This window comes from Cydia strobilella, chromosome 4 (genome assembly GCF_947568885.1).
Source record: "Cydia strobilella chromosome 4, ilCydStro3.1, whole genome shotgun sequence".
Taxonomy (NCBI): Eukaryota; Metazoa; Arthropoda; class Insecta; order Lepidoptera; family Tortricidae; genus Cydia; species Cydia strobilella.
Window position 1 is genome coordinate 21,966,007 of NC_086044.1, and position 27,470 is coordinate 21,993,476.

Genomic DNA, 27,470 nt, shown 5'->3' on the forward strand with positions numbered 1-27,470 from the left:
ACGTGGTCTTCTCCGAGACCACGGGGACAACGCCGTCTACGAAACGTCGGAGGTAAATTTAAAATTTATTTTACGCCATCAAGTCCCGTCGTTGTAAATAATAATGAGTAAAAATCGTCAGTGGTAAATCATTCGTTTCCATCAACGAGTAGAGTACCAATTTTAATTCAAAACTTTATTTTAATTATAATTTGATTGATGTTGTTTGCTCACTGAGCACACATAGGAGGCTTATTCTGGTTGTGGTGACAGACTTTGCATTTGATCTGGATTTGTTGTGGATATGTATGTATGTATGTATGTAGGGTGGTTCAAAAAACATTTTTCTAAATTTTCCGACAGGGCACCACCTTAAATTTTGTTACACTTATTATACTGATAAAATACACTAAGTTTTGGTCTCAACCATTGTTATTTTATGTTCTATGAAATCCAAAAAAAAAATTGTATTATTTTTTTAGTTTTTATTTGAATGTTATCACAGTATTTTAATATGTGATAGATAGATAGATAGATAAAGCGTTTATTTGTTTGTTTGCTGCAAATACACACAATTTAGAAAATTTCGCGCGGGATCGTACCTGGTGCAAAGGTTGGCCATCGCTATCCAACGTGGTAACGCGGCAAGTGTGATGGGCACCTTTGCACCCGGTACAGCTCGCGGAGGTCTTTTTGAATAAAATATTTTAGTTAGTTTTGTAGTTTATTGTTTAATTCCATTTTTTTTTATTTAGAAATATATTTATATATGTGATTTATAATTTTTTATGTAAAAAAACATTTTTATTTAAAAAAAAATTGATTTTCCAAAAGTTAGATTGAAAATTTGATGGAAATTCATAAAAAATAGAAATGAAAATAATTTTTACTTAATAACTTACAAACTACATTTTTAAATAATGTGAAACCAACTAATTATATAAAAATGTAAAGTATATATATATATTTTTAATTTCATAGTTTGAAAATTTTCATTGATTGACCACTCCCGTGTATTTGAGATAAAGTTACAAAACTTGGCGTATTTTATCAACACGATAAGTGTAACAAAATAAGGGGGTGCCGCCTCATCTAGTTACTTTGAATTATGGGGCATTATGGGGCAATGCCCCACCTAAAAATCCCATTGCCCTACACCTTAAGAAATACCATCGACTTTGATATACTATAGGTATCGCGCCCTACCTGTAATTATGGCTGCCCTATCTTAAATTCAACTCTGGCTACGCCCTAAATATGGTATGTAGTTGTAAACATCTTCCTTGAGTTATTCCGGCATTTTGCCACGGCTCATGAGAGCCTGAGGTCTGCTTGACAACTAATCCCAGGAATTTGAAGTAGGCACTAGTTTTTACGAATGTAGTTTAAACAGCAATTCACAATATTAATCCGTAGACCGAGATTTACGATGCATGAGGCCAGAACTGAGTGCTGGGCGCTGAAAAAGGTGCACGAACAGAAAGTCCATACCAACGAAATGAGGATGCTGAGATGGGCTGCGGGTGTAACTAGACTTGATAAAGTGCGTAACGAGCACATCAGAGGAAGTTTCAAACTAGCGCCCATCACTGAGAAACTCTCCGAACAGAGGCTTAGGTGGTATGGACATGCTATGAGGCGTGGCGATGACCATGTCGTGAAAAAGGCGCTGGCCCTTCAGGAAACCAAAAGAGGACCAGGACGCCGGCCTGCTACTTAGTGGTCCACCGTGTCAAAGGATTTAGAACGAGCCCAATTAAATCCATAGACAACCCAGGACAGACGGTCCTGGCGCATGAACCGGCGACCCCAAATAATGGGATAAAGGCAAAGACGAAGAAGAAGAAGAAGGATGATGCCATCTCTGCGGTCGGCGACGTCCGCTATCCTTATAGATAATTTCTTAAAATAGCCTAAGTGCGCTTGGACCCCACGAGGGACTCGCGCCCGATGAATTTCGTCTTTTTGCATAGATTATATTTTTATAAGATTATTTTTTATATAAGTAATATAAAGGCCATGTACAGGGCCTACATGAACATTTTGGACTTCAAAGACTCGCGTAAGATAATTAAGAGTAAATAGCAAACGCAAATAAAATCCCTGTAATGAATATTCTTTGCGACCTTCAGGTACCTACCCTTCCTTTTGAATAAATCGTGGGCCAATCTGCGGGGCTGAGCCGGGAATGTACAATGAAGTAAATGTAAGGCTACGTTAAGGAGAATGCGTGAAGCTGAGCATTCCGCATTGAACATGGAGCGATTATGAGTATTATGACACGTACCCGGACAATTACTTATAATTTAATGATCTTGGAAGATAAAAGGAAACTTTTTTTCTCTTTTATGCTAGGTTGAAGGTTTACAAACCGTAACTTAAAAATCTGCCTATTTCTTTTCTGTAAAACATTGTAGTCCCTCTAGAAAACCTCAACAGAAAGTTAATTTACCAACATATTTTTTACGGTTACTTTTTTAGTCGGCTCATTAGAAGAAAATTTATTTTATTACCTACAAAAATTTACCTACTTACCCATCTTGTGACAGATATTGCCTTTGAACTTCCCCTCTTACTTATGTCAATGTGTATGGAGTTCTCCATAATGAACACGGATAAAGTTTAATGAGGCTGCTTCGGGACATTTTTGTGCCTGGTGCCGCCCAAAGCTCAAAAGGCATACTCTATGAATGAAAAATGACACATGCGCGTGTTGAATGCCGTTGTAAAATGAATCGTATGAACATGCAGATTCGCTCTTTTATTAACCGGGATGTCTTTATAAGGTTCATATATTAGACCTGATGTATTTTGGTTTTACGATCGTGCAAACGTAAGAACAGGGTGTATGTTTGAGAGTCCCCGGCAATCTCGGCCGAATTTCACCTTCCTATACAAACGGAGTTTCGTTCTCATTTTAAAACTAAGTATTGGATTGTAATGAAACTTTGCACATACAATGACATTAGGTATATCAAGGTCTGTAATTAGTTTATATAGCTCTAGTATATAAAACAAACGAAAGAAACAAGAGCAATGCGTGCCTGGGAAGTATGTTGAGCTAATCCGGTCAATGTACAACCGATGTTGTACACGCGTCCGGTCAGCTGCTGGCACCACCGACAGGTTCAGTATCACAGTAGGCTTGCACCAGGGATCGGCTTTAAGCCTTTACCTCTTCCTGCTAGTTATGGACGCTCTGTCGTCGGACATACAGGAGGAGGCACCTTGGTGTATGCTGTTTGCTGATGACATTGTGCTTATAGGTGAAAACGAACTAGAGGTGCAGAGCAGACTTGAGAAATGGCGGCAAAAATTGGAGACTGTTGGCCTAAAGATCAGCAGATCTAAAACAGAACACATATTCTGCGATTTTGGCGGTCTCTCCAGTTTTGCTGCCATAGAACTCGATAGCGTTACATTGCCGGTCTGCTCCGACTTCAAGTACCTCGGTTCGCTCGTACAGTGCGATGGCGATATTGAACGTGACGCGAAAAACCGGATTAGCACAGGATGGATGAAATGGCGACAGGTTACGGGAACCATTTGTGACGCCCGTATGCCCCTTCGTTTGAAGGGCAAAATTTATAAAACGATCATAAGACCTGTCATCATGTATGTCAGAGTGTTGGGCCCTAAAGGTAACGGATGAAAAGAGATTGCATGTAGCGGAGATGAGAATGTTAAGGTGGATGTGTGGCGTGATGAGAATGGATAGGATAAGGAATGAGTATATAAGAGGAAGCCTGAAAGTTGCACCCATAACAGAAAAAGTAAGGGCAAATCGCCTAGCATGGTACGGGCATGTGATGCGGAGGGATGAAAGTCATGTGACGAGAAAGGTATTAAGAATGAATGTGGAGGGAGGTAAGAGGAGAGGAAAACCGAGGAAAAGGTGGATGGACTGGTGGATGAAAGATGATATGAAACTAACGCAAGTGAATGATGAGATGACGGGTGACAGAGAGGTATGGAAGAAAAAGACATGCTGCGCCGACCCCAAGTGAATGGGACAAGGGCAAGCGAATGATGATATAAAACAAACGAAATAGAGCAAAAACAAGTTATGTATGAAAAACTTAAATTCGCTGTATTTTTTTAAACTATGGTATCTGAAGCTACATAAACTAATTACACACCTAGATACCTTACCCTATTAGTAAGTACAAAGTTTCAGAGCAATCTAGTAGCTAGTCGTTCTAAAATGCAAGCGTAACTACGTTTGTATGGAGAACCGAGTTTGCCGGGGACTTAATAGAACATAATATTATTATCTAAAAGAAAAGAAGAAGATAGAGTACGTGAGCCAGCTTAAGGCGCACCCGAGAGTGGTACAGCTGCACTCTAATAACGCTTATTAAAAATGCCTAATCTAGAGAACACAGTCGCTGTGGCCGAAATCGTTCAAAAGAATCATCGTCATCATCCAACATGTAAAAAAGATTGTAAACCATGTGTCAGTATAATAAAAAATATTGTGTTCTTTTTTTATAAATTGAATTTATTAAGCTTGCTTAGTAATTTCTAGATGAAAATACAATATTCTATGCCAGTTTATCCTGGGCATTCATTTAGTGAATCGATTTAACTAATTTAATCCATACTTAATTGGAATTCCACATAATCAGTACGTAATCCTCACGTAATAGTGTACACGCACGTGTGTACATGTACCTATTAGGGCATTTGATCCGATAGGTTTCTGATTTAATTCTAATACCAAATCGAAAATATTCCTACAAAAACATGACTTGACTCGAGGTTGCTGCGTACTCCGCTGGTCATCAAGCAATAAGCCTTTATAACTGATTGCCTACTGAACTAAAAATCATTGCGGATTAATCGGTGTTTCATAGGGAATTGAAAAGATTTTTATTGAGAGGTTGCTTATTACACCGTGGACGAAGTTTTTGATAATATTTAAGATTTAGGCTTATTATATTATGATCTCACTAAGTTTTGAATAATTATAATTTTAGTTTTAAGGCACACACAATACCTGTATTGTTTTTTTGAATAAATGTATGACTATGACTGTGACTATCAATAACCTGTGGTTTTTTGAGAATTCATTACATTAACCTTTACAACTACACAAGGTATGAGTTTTTTTTCTGACATTGGTGATCTATAAAATTACTAAATTTAATGTTCCTATTGTTAACCATAACGACTTCATAAATCTGTGATCTATTTATAGAATTTGATTTATTTCTAAGGTCATTATAAAAATGTTTACGTAACTGCTGCATTAGCTGCAATATTAAATAATTTATAGCCATGTGAAGAATCCCTTTAGGTTTACTAATATAATAAATTTTCACCCAAACAAAATGATACTGAAATTTCAACTACAAAGAATAATTAAGTACCTATATTTTCTTGGAATTTTGTAAGCCAACATTCGCCTGAAGACATCGTTGTCTAAATTATGAAAGCAATGAGTTTCTACCTTGGAAGTACATGCTATAATAATATGTGCGCATATCTCGTCTCGTTACAGTAACATTCCTAATTGGGTAATTCTTGTAACGTTGTCAAGTCGTTATTCTGTCGTTGTACCGCATTTTACAGAGGCAACCTAATTGAATCGGGTGAATCTCCCTAACAACGCCGACCACAGCTGCTAGAACACGTCTTGTGCATGCATTCTGCATAGTTAAATAATACTAATTAGCGAGCACCTTTTAGGATGCACTGCAATACGTCCAAGGAAACTAGCTTCATAGTGTTTTTGGATTTTGAACCTTCTTAAATTGGAATAGAATGCAATCTACCTTGAATTTCCTTGGACTTGATAGCGGCTATTTCGGCAATGACCTTTCGCCTATACGGCTTTGCTATTAGAAGCTAGGTATAATTGCTTTGATGGCCGTTCCGGTAACCTAAGGGTAGGTATTTTATAGGCATGAACCTGGATTAACAATTCCAAAGAATTATTAGAAAATTATTTTGCTTTGTAATTCTTCTTTCTTTAAATAGTCTAAATGAAATGGATCGTTGTATTCGACAAGAAGTGAAGAAAAACAACTTATTGCTATATTTTTCAAATTTGTTGGAATATGCAAACCTGGCCCAATATGTGGTATTTTCTATAAAAAAGGGACCTTATTGTCGATGGCGCTTACGCCATTATTAACGATGCTCCGATATAAATACAATGCCGCGCGAAGCTGTGCGGCGTAAGCGCCATCGACAATAAGGTCCCTTTTTATAGAAAATGCAAATGAAAATCCCTCGCTCATACGACGTCAACCGTATTAGGAAATACGCAAATCGCCGACGACGAATGAGTTCATCAGACGGTAGACGCAGATATTCTATTTGGACAAGGCTGTTGTTCACAAAGCTTTCCACAGCTGTTCTATTGGCTGACCAGTAAAACTTATTATTATTCACAACGACGGGACTTAATCACGTAAAATAAGCCACAACCACTGGATTGAGCTTCACAACCCTAGTCTATTGGCTGACCAGTAAAACTTATTATTATTCACAACGACGGGACTTAATCACGTAAAATAAGCCACAACCACTGGATTGAGCTTCACAACCCTAGAATACTTTCTATTGGCTGACCAGTAAAACTTATTATTATTCACAACGACGGGACTTAATCCCGTAAAATAAGCCACAACCACTGGATTGAGCTTCACTACCCTAGAATACTTTCTACAGATCGTGGGTTTTATAGTACAAAAATCCGTGAAGCCATTGAAATCAAAAAACAGAAATTTCAATCGAGACGAAGGTTTTAAGATCTCATCCACATGGAAGCCAGTCATTAGTAAGTGTAAGCGAAAACAAATATCGAAAGTTGAAAAATCGAATATCGTGAGTGTTGTGTGTCGATCCAGTGACATCCCTAGTGCGCAAAACGTTCAAGTTAATAAACAAGACCAAGTGCGGGTAGTTCGGAAAACTCGCGCGCCTAGAAGATGTTGATGTCAACTTTAGCCGGTCTCCTCCGAGACCACGGGGACAACGCCGTCCTCGAAACGTCGGAGGTAAATTTAAAACTTATTTTAGGCGATTAAGTCCTGTCGTTGTGAATAATAATGAGTAAAAATCTTGAAAGTTTAAATCAGTGTTCAGTAAAACTCTTTTCACCGATGTTTACTACGAATTTAGGTGTTAAGTTATATAAGAAAAGGATCTCATGTGAAAAGAGTACAGCGAAATAATTTGTAGGTAGGCTAGTTACTGGCAATGGTCTCATACATTATGACATATCCAAATAAAAAAAAATCAGGGATACAAATAAATTATAACGTTTAAAACTTTCGCGTTTTGAACACATATTAAATCACATTTACAACCGGGTAAAATAAATTCGCGAAAGACACGATTGTAAATGTGATTTAATATATATACAAATAAATTGTTGAAGAACTGTGACAACTCTTATGAAAATGAAAATCGTTTATTGGTCACAAAAGGTCTTATAAAAGACTTCAGCTATGAACAATATATAATTGTCGTATTGTCTTTGACACTATTAATTGTAATGCAACATATGTAAATACATACGATGAGGCTGTACTTAATAAATAAAAAAAAATGAAAAAAAAAAAAAAACATTATTAGCTTTTCCATAGGAAAAAGAGGGATAAACTCACAGCCGCTGCAAACCAGTTAAAGAATAGCCAGAAGTCTCGCAGGCCCAAATGTCCGGATAAAAACGTTGTCGCCGCCGCTGGTCCCTTCCATTATGCGCTCTCATTAACGTACTCCCGAGGGCTCCGGAATAGTACAGGAAATAAAATATAGCGAGAAGGGCTCATACTTTACGTTGGGCTTTAAAATAATGATGTTTGCCTTTTAACCACGGATGTTCATACGGGTACTAATTTGCGGAATAATGTAGGTATGAGGAACTTGGACATTTTTAAAATTGTCTTTGGTTACCGCGATAGTTACTCATGAAATAAAACTATGAAAACGGATTACATCGCGTATATTGAATTTCCCCACCGACGTTTCGAACTCTTTGCAGCGTTGGACATTTTTACCGGTATTTTATCGGGTCTATAATAAAAAATATACATGGTTCGTTATTTATTTAACAATATTATTTTGTATTTTTTTGTTGTTTTCAGAGCCAAGTGAATGCAGTGGAAATGAGAGCGTTGAGAAGTGTGTGTGGTGTGAGATTACAAGATAGAATTAGGAACAGTGTGATAAGGGAAAAGTGTGGACTGAGCGAAGATGTAGTGACAAAAGGCAATTTTTGAATTTTTATAAGTTTAATTGACTGTCATGACATTTTATTTTATATGTTGTATATTTTATTGACATTGTTTAATATTATACCCGATTTTTTTTTGTTTCCTAGCGTGTAAGTAAATTTGAAATTAGAATTTGTTTTGACATTTTTATGCGCATGTTTTTATAAGTATTAATGTTGAGGTTAGTTTTAATTAGTTTCCATGTTCCTACTCATATCTGTACTCCTAGCATGTAAGTGAATTGGTTTTAAACTGTAAACTTACATTGTTTCCAATAAATAATAAATAAAAATTGAGAAAGATATGTTGAGATGGTTTGGACACGTGGAAAGAATGAGTGAAAGAAGGCTAACAAAGAGAGTGTATAAGGGAGAGGTAGAAACGGGAGTTGGAAGGGGCAGACCTCGACGGACTTTCTCTGATCAGATCGGGGAAATCCTGAAGAAAGGCCAGGTCAAGAGCACCCTAAACCGGCGAGCGTGTATGAGGAATATTATGAAAGTGAAGGAAGCGAAAGAGGTATGTCAGGATCGTAGCAAGTGAAAATCCGTGGTCTCTGCCTACCCCTCCGGGAGATAGGCGTGATTATATGTATGTATGTATGTATGTATGTATGTATTATTTTGTAACATAACGTAGTCAACGTTACGCCCTTGGCGCTGCGAGGGGTGTATCTGCATACACCCCTTGAGTAAGTGTGTATACTAAATGTAGTGCAAACAATCGAATTTGAAACTAAAAAGTTTGATAGTAACAGGTTTTTTACGGTACATTTAAAATGTTCTTCACGTACCTACACTACCGGTACTTTTGGGATAAGTATGTCTATTTTCCCCTCTCATGTAAAATGCCACTCTTAAAGGCGTTTATCGAGGATGCCAGCGCAAGTTGAAGTAACGAAGGCGACGGCACTTAAAAAGGCGACCATAACGGTGTCACCTCGAAGCTCAGAGCTTTTACACAGCCAAGAAAAGAAAAGAAGCCAGCCATGTCATGTAAACGTAATTTGACAGACTATCAAATGTACTTTTTGAGCAATAAACAGTTACTACACGTACACAAGCTTTTATTACGTCATCAGTTCTCTAACTTTTTTGGTGACGGAACCCTTTTGGAAAGCGAAATATTTAACGGAGCCCCAAATTAAATAATTTCGTTCGTCACCATGGACCGGATATACTTATAGAAGAGCTGTTTTCTTCTTATTATTATTACAAATATCCTCGCGGAGCCCCAACAGAGCATTTGCGGAGCCCAATAGGGTCCTCGGAGCACACTTTGAGAATGGCTGTATTACATAATTTAGATATGCTGGAGTTACCATAAAGGGGCCCACTGACTATCAGTCCGCCGGACGATATCGGCCTGTCAGTTAGAACAAAAATTTGACAGTTCCGAACAATTGACAGGCCGATATCGTCCGGCGGACTGATAGTCAGTGGGCCCCTTAATATGTAACTTATCTGGGCACGCTCTCGCCCGCAGAGTACACCTGCAGCGGAAAGGTCTGAGGCAGGCCGCCGTCGAAGCCGGCCAGGCACGCCACCTCCACTGATTCCACCATCTATTTTTCGGAGCAGATATGCTGTAGTTACCTTAAGATGTAACTTACCTGGGCATGCTCTCGCCTGCAGAGTAGACCTGCAGCAGAAAAGTCTGAGGCAGGCCACCGTCGAAGCCGGCCAGGCATGCCACTTCTACTGATTCCGCCGTCTGATTCCATAGGGAGCAGTTGCGAGGCGGATGCGGTTTGCCTGTACAACAATGACTGTTTAATGAAATTGTCAACCTTTTGGAAATCGGTTGAATAAGCCTGTTAAGACGTTAGGTAAAGTTACTGACAACCCCTAAGGCAAGGCTATTGATTTTCCTGGGCAAAAGTTTGTTAAGATTTGTTATCAAGAGCAGCCATCAGCCAGTTACAAAAATTATACTCGGTTCTCATCAAAAACATTCGATCATGATTTTACTAACAAGTTTTTAATTTGAAAAGTCCAGGCGGCCTATTCAGAGTATTCAGTTAGTAATTTCTTGTTATTTTCGCTTACCGGCAGCTACCATTTGGAAGACACAGGGCGCGAGCTGCGAGCCCACCTCGTTGGACGCCGAGCAGGATAATGTGCCATAGTCCAAGTCCGCCACCGGCGTGTATCTACAGACAACATTTCAGATATGGTAAACGAGGTTTAAGACAAGTAAACATTCCGAAAAATTTCGGAACTTACGTTGAAAATTGTGACGCAGGAATAATTGGTTACTTATTAACTGAATATGTTGTTAAACTCTGTTTTAAAAAGATTCGAGATATAAAATCGCTCTAGAAACCCCTGTGGATATCTCATTTGTTTTGAGGAAGATTCTAGCCTCTCAAAAAGAAAGAAAACTTAGTAGAAAAAGAAGTCTCGTGGGTTCTTTCTATTATGGACATTGGACATCACTGATCTTCAATATTATGAGCTTACTTGAGGCTACTAGCGCTGCCGTTGGACGTATACCGGTCGGCAGCCACATCTATGGTCTCGCCCGAGTTGTTGAACTTCCACTTGAACACAGCTGCCGGTGGGTCTGCGTCGACTTCGCATACGATGACTACGGCCTCGCCCCGCGCCGCGCCGACTACGGACACGCCGGAGGGCGAACCCGCGCCGGTGCGACATGATGGTGCGTCTGAAGACAAATACAAATTGGAACGTACAATAAACAAACATTCATATTTCCATTTTGAAAATGTACTGATTGATGTTTTTATTATGAACACACGCAAACATACGTAGGTATTATATTTCGTATCTTATAACTAGGTACTTTTGAGTTAACTGCTTAAATCCCAGAATTGTAGCATTTTCATTTATATTCGGCAAAGCTCTAGAGATTCTTTTACATGTCGAAACACGTACATATGTCGTTCTTGTACGTGTTTTACTGTGTTGGTACGAATCATGATAACTATAACAGTAAAGGCCGGGATTAATTATTTCTCTGAATTGAATGCTCAAAACTACATGTTTTTAATAAAATGTGTTCACGTATTTTTTTTTGTTCTATATCCTCATTCTAACGTTATGTACACATTTATATAAAAAATAATTTTGTTATAGGATTGATCTTGGGTGTAGACATTTTTGACAAAATCACCACCAGACCAGACCACCACCACCACCAGACCGTCTGCTAATATAGTCAGTTGGAAATTGAATAACGTCTAGGGTACGCTGTCTTATACCAGCAACACGAACATAACAAGAAAAAAAACTATGGATTACTCTGCTGCATTGCAAGTTTTGGATAAATGTTAAACAGCATCACCAGAATTTTAACTTTTAAATCGCTTTAGGCTATATTTTCACTAAAATGGATCCAGCGGACCGGAGAAGATACGGATGCTATCGGGTGATTCCTCTCACCTCCACACGTCTCCGCCTCAGTGGAAAAGCAGCGTAATCAATGCTTGAAAAACGCCAGTACCCACCCCAATACAATTCCCGTGCAATTGTGCCCCTTTGAAGAGTTGCCGGTCGGTCCCGACTCGCAGACTTTGATCAAGTGCGAGCACCGCGACACATGCAGTGATAAATTAATCGCGATTAACATCAGCCCAACCCACACGCCGTATTTTACTTCATTGTAAGGAATCAATTCCCTCCCGCTTGAATGTCGGCATCATTACCAAGTTGCGTCTAATAAACGCGTTTTCGACATCACTTGGGTGTGATCAAAGCGAAAATATTCAAATTGCGAGGAGCGCTCAAAGAAGCTCATTGTACGGACGAATTACGCTTGAAACAAAACATTCCTCACTGTTTTGAAAACATCGTTTGAGGAACCGGGACAACCAGGTCAGTCACTCTCTCTTTAAGTGAACGGTGACACCGAGTGTATCGTGCATTATAAGCGGTTCGATCATCCACGACACGTGTGTGACACGAGAATAGTAATGTAATAAGGAAAAGTAGCGCATCTCCTATTCTTTAGGTAACTGTTTGGTTTGACATCAAAAAAACTACATTTGCCGGGACTGGCCCATTTGGTAATGGAATTAATTCATAAAGTGGATAATTATGAACTTATAATAAACAGATAATTACACAGCTGGTTTGCATTTATTGAGAGATCCTACTTATTTTACTCTGTCACAAAGGTTGCGAGGCATTCACAACGTGCCCTACACATTGCATCGCGCCTGGGTGAGTCCGTGACAGGAGGACAAAATGCCTTGAAGTCGAGCGACATTGTTTTATCGGAGCCTTCAAAATTGACGCGAGGCATGAATCGTATTCAGCGACGCGTCATAATTGTAGGTGTATTGTTGCGTGTCAACATCACACAAAAAAGCCAACAACAAAGTTTGATAATAAAAAACGAATCACAGAAATAACCGCTTCGATACGCCCGGGCCAAGTTACCCGAAACAATTTAAAATGCAAAAGGAGTCGACGATTGTAACAATTAATTTTAAGATCTCGTTTAATATTGATGCAAGGTCGGAACGGCCGTTGGCAAGCCTACATATTAAATTGTAATTGAGCGCGATGGGTGAGCGGCCCGGGAAGTACGGAAAACTATGACCACCGCTAATTGCCTTTAGAAGCAAGCGTCGAGCGCTCACTTTGTTGTTGTGACCCAAATTCTACCAGCTACGATATTCAGGCGAAAATGGTGCGTAGATGTTGAAATTGATTCAAGTATGTTTATATACCCTTAACGGTTCAAGAATTTATCCCAAAATTGTTAGAGAAATCGAAGTCAAACATTCTAAATTGAGGGCCCTTCGAAATATGCAAATCGGTAGTCTCAGCGCTACCCACTAATTGTATGTAGGACACGGCACCCCTTTACATGAGCGCTCGGAAACTTCCAGTCGCAATAGAAAGTAATTAAAGGGCAATAAGTATCCGTAAAGAGTGCACGGGCGGCGATGCGATAAAAACGGTCCGTAATGGCCAATCGTCTCTCCGAGTAACTTTATTACAAAACAATTCGCCGAGCAACAACAATTTATTACCGCATCCCGCGTAATGCGCCATTAAATGTGCCGTCTTGTTGTGACGGTACACACCTGTGGCGACTCTTATTTAATTTATATCCATTATTTATCTTCGGTGCTTAATCACCGCCACCAAATCCGCTTTCTGCTCCGCTAATTGACCATTGTTTAGAAATCCTCACAGATACTTTAAGCAGTGCCAGGTACAATTTAGTCTTTTCCCACCGATTGCTCTATTGTTATGACTCTCCTGAAATGTTGAGCGCATCGGGCGCGCGAATGATCGCTTAATTCGAATAAAAAAGGCAAGAACTCCGTTTAGTCTTAAATCGCTAAGCAACGAAGTCGAGTCGTTGTTTTCTTTTAGACTGCAAACGTCGGGGAAAAACAATTAGAGGAAAGTTTGCTGGAGGCGTTTCTGGGTGTGGGGGAGACGTATTCGAATCTGGGTTGCAAAAAGCCGTATGTGATTATGGAAGCCATGTGGAGATGCGACTTTTCGGCTTGAGGTTAGTGATATAGACCCGCGCCACGTGGCCGCGAGGCGCTACTGCGGTTGGTGCGATTAATGAATTGGGCGCATTTGAGCGACTCAGCGCTGAGCGGTAATGAGCGCTGCTCACGAGTTAAGGATGGCTCATATTACACCGACGTCTTTCTGGGTTAAGTCCGTGTCACACTGACTGGCACATTCTTCAGTTGTAATTTTGGAATTTCCGTTTCAGATCTTATGTATGTATATGGATGCGAAGCTTTGATGTTGACCCTGAGGGAGGAAAACAAGCTCTTGGTGGCAGAGAGGAAGATCTTTAGAAGGAGCCTAAGCCCTACAAGACGTGAGGATGGCTCTTGGAGAGTGGGGAGGAACTTGGAGGTGGAAGAACTGGTGAGCGAGCCCAACATCATCGGCGAGAGTAAGGTTGCTCGTCTTCGTTGGCTCGGCCACGTGGAGAGGATGGGAGAGGATCGTGCGGCCAAGAGAGCTTATCTGGGGCGACCAACTGGGAGACGTCCGGTCGGAAGGCCTAGGTACCGGTGGATCGATGAGGTCTAGAAAGACCTGTGTGTCATCCAAGCGGCTGAATGCCGTCGGATCGCACAGGACAGGAACGAATGGCGAAATCTAGTATCGGAGGCCAAGATTTTTTATTATTACAAAAAGGAAAGCATTTGACCGTAATGTCACCTTCAGATCCACTTCGTGTCGCTGACCCAGCGAAGTATGTAATTAATTTTGGAATTTACGGAATGTGGTGGTCAAACACACAATAACTATTTTTTTTATATATTATGATGGTTAATTATTTTTATATGTGGGTAGTTTTGCATATCGTAGTTTTGTCTCGATCACCGTTGACCATGAATCACGTCGGGATGTATTATAAATTCAATATAAGCGGTATAATCCGTTTTTATAGTTTTATTTCATGAGTAGCTATCGCGGTAACCAAAGACAATATTACACAATATCAACTAGTTATTGTATAATATTGTCTTCGACTTCGACTAAGACGATTAGCGGGTGACAATTGAGCTGATTGACCGAGCGAGTGAAGGTGTTCGAATTGACTTGTGTGTTAAATTATGATAATGTTATACTCACATTTGACACGAAAATGCAGCTCATTCGAGACCGTCTCGCCCTCCGCGTTGAGCGCTGAGCAAGCATATCGTCCAGAAGAGTGCCTTGTAACTTTTTGTAGCACGAGACTCTGGTTGCTGTGGAATACGCGCGCTGACGCGTTGTGGGCTAAAGGCCGGTCCTGACAACAAAAGAATTTGGTTAAAGGAATGTTTTTTTTTTACAACAACAGACCATAGAAATTGTATCTGTGATTACAGCTGCTTAGCCGATGCCGCAAGGCAAGCAAGAGTTCTCTTTATATACGAACATTTTACTCAAAATAGACCATGGTTTAGATCTACAAAAATAGAGGTATCGTAAAAGAGTTAACAACGTCCTTATCAATGACGGGAGGGGCTACTTTGCTGGCCAAGATCTGTTATGTTATATAGAAATTCGATGGCGGCGCTTTCTTTCGCAGCCTGTTCTTACGAACATAAAGACAATATTTCTGCGCATGTTTGAGAAAATGTTCTTAAATGCTTAAAAAAACAAATAAAATGAAATAAGGAATATTCGCATGATCTATTCAATTCAGCTACTTACAATTACATAGATACATAGGTACTATCACTGTATAACCAACTTTTGCTTGTGACGTCCCAATGAATTTACTAATTGCTGTATTTTCTAATTTTGCTATATTGAAAAACTCTAAGGTGCAGCGGGACAATTTCGACTGGTAAGTTATAAAGTACAACTTTGAATACCGAAAACTACTATCTACAGTTCTTTTACTGACAATTGATTGAAATTATGAACAAGCTTTCCCGCTATCTGGACATAGTTGACACTGTAGTTAATAATGTAAAACATGGAAGATATTTCGATTAGCTGAAATTTCCCGCAGTCAGGATTGCCCCGCTGCACCTTATACTTTTTCCAAGTAGATATAAAATTACGAGCTTTAATATGTTTCATTACTTTAGGCCTAATCGTTTACATCTGTTGGACCTAAAATATTCTAGGTATTAAACAAAAACAATTGCTGCGCTGAAAATATGGGAGTATTAAAAATCACCGCTCATCGCAAATGAAACCTCCACGCCCGACCATTTAGCATCAAATTACTTTATACCCTAGCGTGTTAAATAAAAACATAAATGTCCCATAATAAAAGGGGGGCGATTACTAAATGTACAAAAGGCCCTTCCATTATTTTCTCGCCCGGCCCCACTTCAACGGACAATAAAGGTAGTCGTTATATTCTGAAAAATTTTACTCGTTTCTTAACAAAAGATTTTGGGCATGCACGCGCGTCCCTAGCGAGAGCTCCTAGATAAACAATACTGAATACGTGATTTGAACAGTATAAACGGGACCTGCATATAGTGATAAAAAATAACCCGTTTTTATGCTGAGTTTTAAAGAGTGCTCGTGAAGGAAACCGGGAATCAATAACCAATCATATAGGTATAAGTTTCCAATTTTAGCTTATGGTACCTCCCTCTCGAATAATGGCCCAGTTTATATCTATCAGATGTACCTATTTAGGGTGTAATTTTTTGATTTGTATGCATCGAAGTTGATTCAAGCTACAAGGACTTATGTTTGAAATACTTAAATGATTATTTTATTTCATATTTTATGACTTTTATGAGGATATTCAAATGAAAGACGAGCATTCGCCTCATGTCTTTTAGCTTTTGGCCGTAAGCTAAACGGCACAGTAAGTTGCTGTGTTACATGACAGCGAAATACACTTAAATGCTTAAACTTATTAACTATTCGATAAGACGAGTCCACGGTCGCTTCCTTTAAAATTCCTCTGCTCGTTAAATTTTGGAGTTATTGACGGGCTCCATTTCCAGGAAGAGGTGCATGTAATAAACTTTTGCAAGGGCAATAAAGGAGTCAAAGTCTGCTAACTACAGCTGGTATTTAATAAAACGCTACCGCATTCGCCGCCTCTATATGTCGAGAAGCCCGATTCCAATTTAACTATTTGTACGGTTATGATCTTATTTTTACACTACTACTACTATTTCACCGGCTCAGTGACCCAAAAAGGAACTTGGCCTCTGATACAAGAGAGCGCCACTCTGCCCTATTCTGCGCCACTTCAGGCCAGTTGGGTATTCCGAGGACGGTAAGGTCTTCTAGGGCTTCGTCAATCCAGCGGTATCTGGGACGCCCAGACGGACGTTTTCCGCCCGGGTGCCACATATACGCTCTTCTCACAGCACGATTCTCTCCCATCCTCTCTAAATGACCAAGCCAGCGGAGTCGTGTGGCTTTGATCTCGCCAATTATATTGGGCACCGCAACCAGCTCCCTATTGTTCCTACGCCTCCAAGTTCCATCGATAAGCCCCAGAATCTTCCGCCAGATTTTCCTTTTCGCCACAAAAGCCCACTGACTATCAGTCCGCCGGACGATATCGACCTTTCAGTTAGAACAAAAATTTGACAGTTCCGAACAACTGACAGGCGGATATCGTCCGGTGGACTAATAGTCAGTAGGCTCTTTAAAAGCTTGCTGTATTCTGTCTGAGTCAGCGTCCAAGCTTCACACGCATACATAAAAATTGGTCTAATCACAGTCTTTTAGACTCGAATTTAAGTCGGTCTACTGACCTTGAAAATAGCTCACGCAAGTAAGTTACCAAAACGATAGACGATCGCCATGGTCGTATCAAAACTAGTTCAAAACCATAACAAATTATTACATTAGAATCGACCTCCATTTCCGTTCGTTCAATTTCTGTGCCGTCGCATGAAATTCTAGGGCCACTTATGTGGTTTGTTTGAATACGCACGCCAATATTGAGGCCGGTGGGGGAAGGGGGTTAGGTACATGGTACATGAGAGTGGCTTAACGAAGGATACGAAATTTAATTTATACTAATGAAGTCGCACGGTACAAACAGAAAGCATTTACGCCCATTCGCCCAATGACGCTGTTGTTTCGAAAGGGAAAGGATATTGAAACGTTTTAAAAGGCGGAAGATTAAAATTAAAAATACATATGCGATGTGGGAAGTAATTAAAACTACTTTTATTGTAACTCCTATATTATATGGGCCAGTACAAATGTTATAAACTAGCATCATAGAGTAGTGACACATAGAGAGAACACAATAGTTATTTGTGCAACAAGAGAGGAAAGTTGGTTTTTCTTGCGTTTATTTTGAGTCCCGAGAAAGCGAAAGATTCTAAGGTAGAATCTTGAGCGTAGCGAGGAACTCATAAACACGAGATGTAAAATAACTTTGCTCTCGTGTTGCACACATAATTTTTCACCTCAGTAGTGAGAACATATTAAAGGTTAAAATATATTTCGAATTACACAGAATAAACAGAAAAAAAAAGTATTATAATATGTACGATATGATAAGACGAGAGAGACGAGACCGGACCGGACCGGACCGGACCGGACCGGACCGGACCGGACCGGACCGGACCGAACCGGACCGGACCGTACCGTACCATACCATAAAAAAAATGTAATAAAAGTATGAAGTTCATGGCCTTCACTAAATTAAAAAGCTACATTGTTTCACTCCCTGGAGTGAGGAAAGTCGCACTTTCCTCACTCCAGGAAGTGACGAAAGTAGTATTTAAACTATAAACTGAAATAAATGTCATATACGAAGGAAAAAATGACCAAAGCCTCCAGTGTCCAGAGCTGGAATCGAACCAGCGTCCCTCGTTTACCGGACAGGTGCCTGAACCGCTCGGCTAAAGCTAACCCAGGCGGCCCCACAAGCCTTCGGGAAATTGTCATATACTTGGAAGTTTCGACCCATGCCACCATGACCATATAGCCGTGGTACAGGCACCTGTCCGGTAAACGGGGGACGCTGGTTCCATTCCAGCTCTGGACACTGGAGACTTTGATCATTTTTTCCTTCGTATATGACATTTATTTCAGTTTATGTAATAAGGTACTACATAAACTTAAAGTAAACTTAAAGTTTGTAGTCTATGATTGTTCATTATTTTAGTATGTGGGTATTTTTGCATTTTGTAATTTTTCCTCAGTCACCCGTTGACCACGAACGCTGTAAAGAGTTCGAAACGTCGGGATGTATTATAAATTCAATATACGCGATATAATCCGTTTTCATAGTTTTATTTCATGAGTAACTATCGCGGTAACCGAAGACAATATTAATAAGGTACTACTTAGGTAATACTTATAACACTGCACCTCCACTATATGAGAAAAAAAAATGCATGTGGTTGGTAAAAAGCAAACTTCATGCATTTTTGTCATCATTACATTCTAACTTAACTCGTTTTGAAACAATTTCGTTTTGTTTTTATGGACCTACAACATCTTTATTATTAAGGGGCCCACTGACTACCAGTCCGCCGGACGATATCGGCCTGTCAGTTAGAAATTTGACAGTTCCGAACAAATGACAGGCCGATATCGTCCGGCGGACTGATAGTCAGTGGGCCCCTTTAGACTTATATTGACCTTGGTATAGACCATGATTACCTTTTGTATTGTTTTTGAGCTCCCGATATTTCGACGCAATCATTTAAAACTTAACTTTATTATTGATTTTAATTTTAACATTAACGCCCAATGCTACGATTCGGTCCTAAATATAGACTGCATGTCGTGTCCTCGACTGAATACTGATACATGTAAACCTTTTCTGATGTCATCTTATACACGTATTCTGGCAAATAAAGAAATTCTATTCTATTCTATTCTATTCTATTCTATTCTATTCTATTCTATTCTATTCTATTCTATTCTATTCTATTCTATTCTATTCTATTCTATTCTATTCTATTCTATTCTATTCTATTCTATTCTATTCTGTGGTAATCTACAAATCAAATTCATTGGATGGGTTTCTAATTAAAACTAAGTCTAACACTTTAAACTCGCGTTTTGTGTACCTACACAAAATTAATGTCACAAAGTTAACGGGTCTAACGCGATTAAAGTAGTGACATATAGAGTACCTAAAGAGTATATATAATGTATAATACTTATAACATATCACGGTTTTCGCTTTGTTCTTAATCGGTGGAGAAATATCGGAAAATTGTGATTTCTGACTGGGAATGTTAAGGATTGCTTTAAAATGTTTTATTGAGAAAATGTAGGGAAATATCCAATTTAAATTATATACCCGACTAACTTAGTACTTTCATCTCCACAACTTTCTCACATTGGACATATTGCTGCATTGACTATTTATACCTACATTATGTATTCTGTGTCGAACATTCCAAGTTCGAAGGTGTGCTCATTAAAAACGGAAGATGGCCAAAGGCACCACCCTAAAACAATTAGCACGCCGGACCTTTTTTAACGAGAGCTTGTCAGCCCGAACCCCGAATAAAACATTAACCCAAATGAGAAACAATCGTACCCGCTATTACCAGCACTGCCCCAGAATCTCTTAAAAGTTTAACGCTCGTAAAAATAAACAAATATTGCTCAGAGTACCGACGGTAAAGCTGCTAAGCAAATGCCATTAATGTTAAATCGCTACTTCTGCATGTGTACTAACTGCTCTCGACTCTGAAAGAGACGAAAATCGGCTAGCGTACATATACGCAATGCTGAGTATTTGCTGGAGCTGTGCTAGGTTTTGGAGCGAGAAGAGTACATATTTCAAATTGTTATACAAGGTAGATTTTTTAAATGCGGCACTGTCCTAGCTACCAGATCCCATGCTGCTACACTTTTTTTCTGCTCAACTGTGTGTGTTCTGTTAAAGTTACCACGTGTAGTGCTGAAGTAATCAATTAGCAAGCTAAATATCTAATTCATTCAGATATCCTGGTCACGGCACCAAAACTGTAACTGCATTTAAAAATCTTGATCATCGCACCAAAAACGAAAATCGAAGGGCTAATCAACATATTCTGATTGAAAATTTTGCACTTTTTGTTGATGGAGCTTTTGGTATTGTTGAGAAATACAAGAAACCACTGGTAATATTTTAGGAATAAATAAACTTGATAAGTATGCAACATATGCAACAACTGTACATGAAGGAACATCAGCGATTTCGCTTCGATGTCGCTCAAACACAGAGCGGGACAGCTATTACGCGCGTGAACAAGATTCAGTTAAGCCGCGCGTCACCTGGCCGGTCACAAGCGTCTAATCAGAGCGGCGCCAAATCTCTAATTAATGCTCTGCCGTGTCCCGTTAAAGCTGTCGCTTGCTGTGTCGTAGCAGCAATTCGCAAAACGCTTCTGGCACAGTCACAGTGTAATATTTTGATTACTTAGTTAAACCATTCTAACCTAGGGTTTAGGGATCTCCTTTATCTCGCTAATACATGGAATGACAGTGGGCACAAACTCTAAGCATTTCAGTACTACCGTATTGAATCCTTGATGGTCAGCACGCATGAAACCAATGGAGCAATCCCCACTTTGAAAGGATCGAATCAAACCCCATTATGACGCGTCTCAGCAATCGCGTACGGAAATGGCCGCCATTAGCGAATAAAGAGAGAATTTTCCACCTGATAACCCCGCTTGTTCTGTTGTTATTAGATTCCGTATGAGTTTCTTTGAGATCGTAAAACAAATCATTATTTTACTCATTCCTCCTATTTGGAGAGCGTTCTCCGTTGGTGCGGAACTAACTTGGCTATATTACTTGCTTGTTTACTTATTTGTTTTCCGGGAACATGTACCGAAATATTGTTTTTGCTTTCGTGACCGTGAAAGTAACTTTAGGGCGCTGGTATTTATTTATATTAGCAGAATACTTTACAGACCTTGAAATATGGTATTGTGGGTATGCCATTGCCAAGTATTTTACTTAGATGTCTGAACTTAAGTGAGAATATTTTACAATGTGAAATAGGTAATCTAGCTTGGCCTAAAAGCTATATTTTCAAAAACGAGAATAACAACTATGGACCTAAACTTGTAACGGCGTTAAAGCATTTCGCGATTAAAAAATTGATGACATTAGTCATCATAGTTTTAGATTTTTTAATAAATAGATTAAAAAATCTAAAACTATGATGACGAATATAGAGGCTGGAAAAAAATTATGGACCCTGGAAGGAAAATGCCTTACCTTAAGCTCATTTTATTTGTTAGCTAATTTTATTATAAACACAATATTTTCGTGTGCTTGAGGGAACGGAAGTTTAGCGCACATACACACGTAGGTATTACCCTACCTCAGTTATCTACTGAATAAAATAAAAATACATTTTGATAATATTACAATTCTCGTAAAGTAACATTATGTACCCAATTTCAAAGCAACCCGTGACCTTCAAAACGCTCGCCACGCGCTCGTACTTAATATACTCGTACTGTTGTATTTGTATAACTTATGTATGTGTAAGTTTGGGTAGAAACCGTGGTCACGGGTATCACGGTCGTTCGGAAATTGGGTTGATTGCAGACTAGACTGGACCAGCTTGGGTCATTTTCGAATCTATTTCAATTCTTGAATAAAGAACTAGAGTCCCATGAAGTCTCTAAGAATTTTATAATAACTGAATCTTCGATTTACTGACCAGTCTTAAAAAACCGGCCAAGTGCGAGTCGGACTCGCGCACCGAGGGTTCCGCACTTTTGTATTTGTTGTCATAGCGGCAACAGAATAATAAGTTGTTTGGTGTAAATATTGCTTTTTGGTTACATATATTTTTAATTTAAAAGTGGAAAAATTACTGCCATGGGTGAGACTTCACGACCTCTGGATTTTAAATTTATTCTAAGCTTGATAGCATCGCTCGCAGACGTTTCTGTTTGTTAAAAATGAATTTACATACATTTTGCTAGAAAGATCACTAAAAAGCATGTATTAGTTTGTAAGGCCGTCAGATAATTTCCTTTCAGAAATGATTATTAATTTCCTTTTTCAATTTCAATTTCAATATTTTTATTTCAGACTACATAGATTTTTTATTGGTTGAAAATATTTAATGTAGGCTTCCAAATTCAAAACATGTATAGGTAAGTATGTAAAATAAAACCTAATAAAACTTTGGCCAACAAAGTAATTTAGTTTCGCTATTAACTATTAACATTTTCGTTAAACTGCTTTTCACATTATATACGATTTCAAGCTAACAACGGGCTATTTACACATCATAATTATATTCTATATTATTGTATATATTATATTAAGTATATAAAATATAAGTTTATTCATATTTTAGGCTTTTCACACGCCATGTAAAATAATCTATTTGTGCTATTTTCAACCAAAAGGGTACTTATTGTCGGTTGTCCATAAGGCGCTATTTCCATATAGCTTCAATTCGAAATCAACCTTATCGACAAGCGACAATGTGGTTTTGGTTGAAAACGTCACATTTCATTTCAACCAGCGTTCTTTGGTCAAAGTCTTTTGCAGATCACCCTTCATGTCGTCGCCCTCTTTTTGCAGCGCAGTTCCATTGTTACTTACACGACACCCTGTTAAGAACACTCCCCCTTAGCTTAACCTATCCATTGTCTACATATGATATCCCAAAAAAGAGTATAAGGAAAGTTTTCCTTTTCAAAAAGCGTTAAAGTAGGAGAAATCTCCAACTAATAAAGCTCTTTTAAACCCCTGCCTTGTATGTCAGTTAATTTTTTTTAAACAAAGAAAAGCGACACTTATAAAAGAGTGTCGCTTTCTAAAAATACCCAAAATACCTAGTATAAGTAAGTATACAGTGAATTTTAGTATGTTAATAATAACCAAGTCCACAAATTGAATCATACTTTGACGACCGGTCTGGCCTGGTGGGTAGTGACCCTGCCTGTGAAGCCGATGGTCCTGGGTTCGAATCCCGGTAAGGGCATTTATTTGTGTGATATGCACAGATATTTGTTCCTGAGTCATGGGTGTTTTCTATGTATTTAAATATTATATATATCGTTGTGTGAGTACTCATAACAATGAGTATCAATTCCCCAAGGAAGTGTCCTAGGGTGTGTGCTGTTTTTATTATACGTCAACGACCTGCCAAAGGCGCTTGATACCTCATGTGTCATGTTTGCGGACGACATCTCAATACTCTTGAATTGCTCTTCTAGCCCTGAGTGTAACGAACAGTTGGAAAAGTCTATGAACGCAATCACGAAATGGCTCACAGATCATAATCTAGACATTAATCTAAAGAAAACAAAAGTTATACAGTTTAAACCGCGCCAAAAACAAAATCTCGATATTAATCTAATTTCAGACGACAAAAAAATAGAAGAAGTTACCACATTTACCTTGTTAGGACTGACAATCGATTCAAACGTTGATTGGAAGGTACACATTCAAAACACAAAATCAAAGCTATCGCGGTTTATTTACGCGCTGAGTGTACTAAAAGTAAACACCAACTATGAGGCTGCCCTCGCGGCTTATTTTGCTTACGCCAATGCATGGTTACGATACGGGGTGATTCTATGGGGCCATAGTACCGACGCCCACGACCTGTTCATAATGCAGAAAAAGTGTCTGCGCATTCTTGCAAACGCCCGCCCTCGGGAAAGCTGTAGACCTCTTTTTATTCAAAAAAAATTACTTACATTAACGTCCATATATATCTTGGAGGTAGCAATATTCGTTAGAGACCATACACACTTTTTCAGACAAATAAAGGACGCTCCAAACCGCACTATTAAAACGCGCCATGAAAACAGACTAGCACTGCCAAAATCACACTTACAAATGCATAGAAATAGTCCACATTCCCGATTTATAGATATTTTCAACAAAATTCCCGAAAGATTTAAGTCCGAAATAAATCCCACCGCCTTTAAAAATAACCTTAAAAAACTGCTAATTGAAAAATGCTATTATACTGTTAACGAATTCCTAAACGATGCCAATGTATGACTTATTTAAAGTTATTTGATTGCCTAACTGACTCAAATATTGATGAATCAGAATTTATTTATTTAGCAAAAATATTGACATTAAATCATTAGAATAAATTTTAGGTTAAACATGTATGTAAGTAAATTATGTGACGTATTATGAATATTAAGATTTGATTATTCTTACTGTAAATTATGTGTTAGATATAATTAGTAAATTGCTTCACCCTATCCGGGTTCATGTACCATAGTAATAAGTCCTAGACATAATTCATTGTACATGACTGCAATAAACGAATACGAATATAACACAAGCCTCCTTGGGCTTACATTTAGACAGTCAATCTGTGTAAGAATATCCTATAATATTTATTTATATTGATGGTTAATGTACTTATATACTTATTATAGGTAATTACAAGTTTGGACCTCTTTAGGTTGCCTTGATTTTTTCCTACTAAGATCGTGAACAACTCATCACTCTCATCACGCTATATAATATTGTTTAAAAGAACACGTTAAGAGCACATTTTGCACAGAACCGATGTAAATATGCACAAATCGGATAAGACGGAGTTGTAAGCAATACAGAAAATGCACTCGTCGCTGCATTGTTCGAAGTTCAACACCACCGGCGCTGATAGGAGTCGCAACTCGCAACTTTGTCGGGACTGCTAAGGAGGCTCTATTTGACACGCGCTCTATGGCAACGTAGACCTACTTAGGCACCCTGAAATTAAAATCTTTTTGCCTCTACAAGAAGCTTTTTATAAGAAATAAGTTTCGGTCAAATATTTCATTTTATTAAACCTACTTATTGCGGACTGAATTTAACGCCCCCAAAGAAGTGGACTTTTCAAAATATTAAATATATTAATAACGGTTCACTCACGTGTTTTAAGTCGAAAACGCTCGAAATGTTTCACTCCGTACCGAACTTTTCAAAATCATCAAATTAATATGAGTCCAGTTTCGATGAGTCTACTAGTAGCCACCGATGACTTATTAACACTATACAGTTTTTGGCTCCATAATCAGCTTTCAGCAGGGTATCAAATTATCGTGTTATCATTCAGTTATTTATACTTGCAACGAAAAGTTATGGCTATTAGATGTGGGTGCTCTATTTGCAATTGATTTCATTATAATTGTGCTAAATATATTTCACATTTGAATATGTCTTAAACAATGACTAATATCCATTCCAAGTGTTACGGTACAATACCAATTAATATCCGTAGCTATTATACTGTAGATAATGTCGAATAGCGAGATAGCGAGGCCCTAACAATCAAACTCCGGAAGCGATTTAACTAAAGGGATCCGCAGAAATATGATTCGACATCAGCCGGGATGCAGCTGAGTAATTGGGAGGATTACAATACATAAATTCAAGGCAAAATGGCGGTCGAGACGAGAAATTTATGCCGCGTCTTATTATTTTGACAGCTCATTCGACGGTAGTTAATAATGAGAGGTCTGCGGGGGGATGTTTATGCGCGTAATTGATGACGGGCATTTACAGAGATTCTGGTTGCAATTAAAATTAAATTCAACGTGTCCGATATCAAAAAATGTTAGCGAAGTGTTCGCCCGAAAAGGGTTAATGTGATAAAATGTTTCGCCGGAATTTGTTACTGTGCTCGACGTAAATCCGATTCTAGGGCGATTCGTTCAAAGCTTACAGCCAACAATACAAGTAACGCGAGCAAAATTACCTGTACAAGCCTTATTCTGTTCGCGATAGAGTTGTGTGTATATCGTTTAGGTTATGTCACTTCGGCTGTTGGATGTATAGCGGAATAACTGAGTCTGTAACGGAGCCTAAAGTTGCTGAATGGTTTCATGGTGTTGAATGAGCTGCCTAATTTGAACGTGAGTCCAGACGTAAGTCCTTTGAGGCTGAAATGCCACATATACCTAATATGTCCTTGATGATAAATACGATGTTATAAGATTCGACTCTTTGAAAGTGAGTCCAGACGTACGTCCTTTACGGCCGAAATGCCGCGTATAATATGTCTTGGATGAAAAATAGAATATTTTTACGATTTGACTTGCGTTTAGCTTATAGATCCTACAAAAATATTGGAGACTTCCTGGCCTGATGGAGCCTGATTCGAACTTACATACTTCAATCACTGCGATTTTTTAAATTAAAGGAAAAATTGAAATTCACCACTCCGGGCAAGACTCGAACTTGCGACCTTGGAACACCGGTCCATTCGGTCTTAACCAACTGAGCTACCGAAGCTTATCAGAAGCGAGCGAGTTTTTTAATTCCTCCTTTTTGTTTAAACGGCTTACGGCCTGGACACGACATCGCGCGGCGGCGGCAATAGGTTGGAGCGAGACACAGCGATCGGACCAGACCTTTCGTTCCCACCTATGGCCGCCGCTCGCCGCTGCCGCCGCCGAGCGATGTCGTGGCCGGGCCGTTGTAAAGGCGCATAGACATCTGGCACAAATCTCAAATTATACTGTAATACACCAGTAATAATGTGCTAACCATACTTAACCCTTTTTTTATTAAGCATATAATAAAATTGGGTTTCTTGCATGCCAAATAAATAATTTATTATTATTATTTATTATAAAGCGCCTTCCTAAAGCGTGTAAATAAAAGGAAGCATGTAAACAGAAATAGTAATAACTAAGCGTAAATAAAACTTTCCATCATCAAATTTTAAATTGCTTTGACAATCTTAAAGAATTAAAAATATTTTGTTAAATCTACATGTTCTTTTAATCTGTTTATTTATATTTTTTTGACACGTTTACCCTACTTACAAAATAATAAGAAAGAACTTATCAAGTTTACATTTAGCGCAAACTGTAACTCGGAAGCCAGCTAACGGCTTCTAAGAACCAGAGCCCACTGTGTTGGGTTCTTGGAA

The 27,470-nt window shown here is 38.8% G+C and overlaps 1 protein-coding gene and 1 non-coding gene across 2 annotated transcripts in view; both read right to left on the minus strand.

The window, feature by feature from the left end:
• LOC134740809 (nephrin) overlaps positions 1 to 27,470 on the minus strand; it is a 675,842-nt gene that overhangs the window by 103,112 nt on the left and 545,260 nt on the right. The window contains exons 10-13 of the mRNA XM_063673431.1: positions 14,795 to 14,954; positions 10,670 to 10,874; positions 10,256 to 10,359; positions 9,820 to 9,961 (exon numbers count right to left, since the gene is read on the minus strand). Coding sequence (XP_063529501.1) covers positions 9,820 to 9,961; positions 10,256 to 10,359; positions 10,670 to 10,874; positions 14,795 to 14,954 — 611 coding nt within the window. The remainder of the gene's footprint in view (positions 1 to 9,819; positions 9,962 to 10,255; positions 10,360 to 10,669; positions 10,875 to 14,794; positions 14,955 to 27,470) is intronic.
• On the minus strand, positions 26,753 to 26,827 carry Trnat-ggu (transfer RNA threonine (anticodon GGU)). The gene has a single exon. It is a non-coding gene; the product is annotated as a tRNA-Thr (tRNA).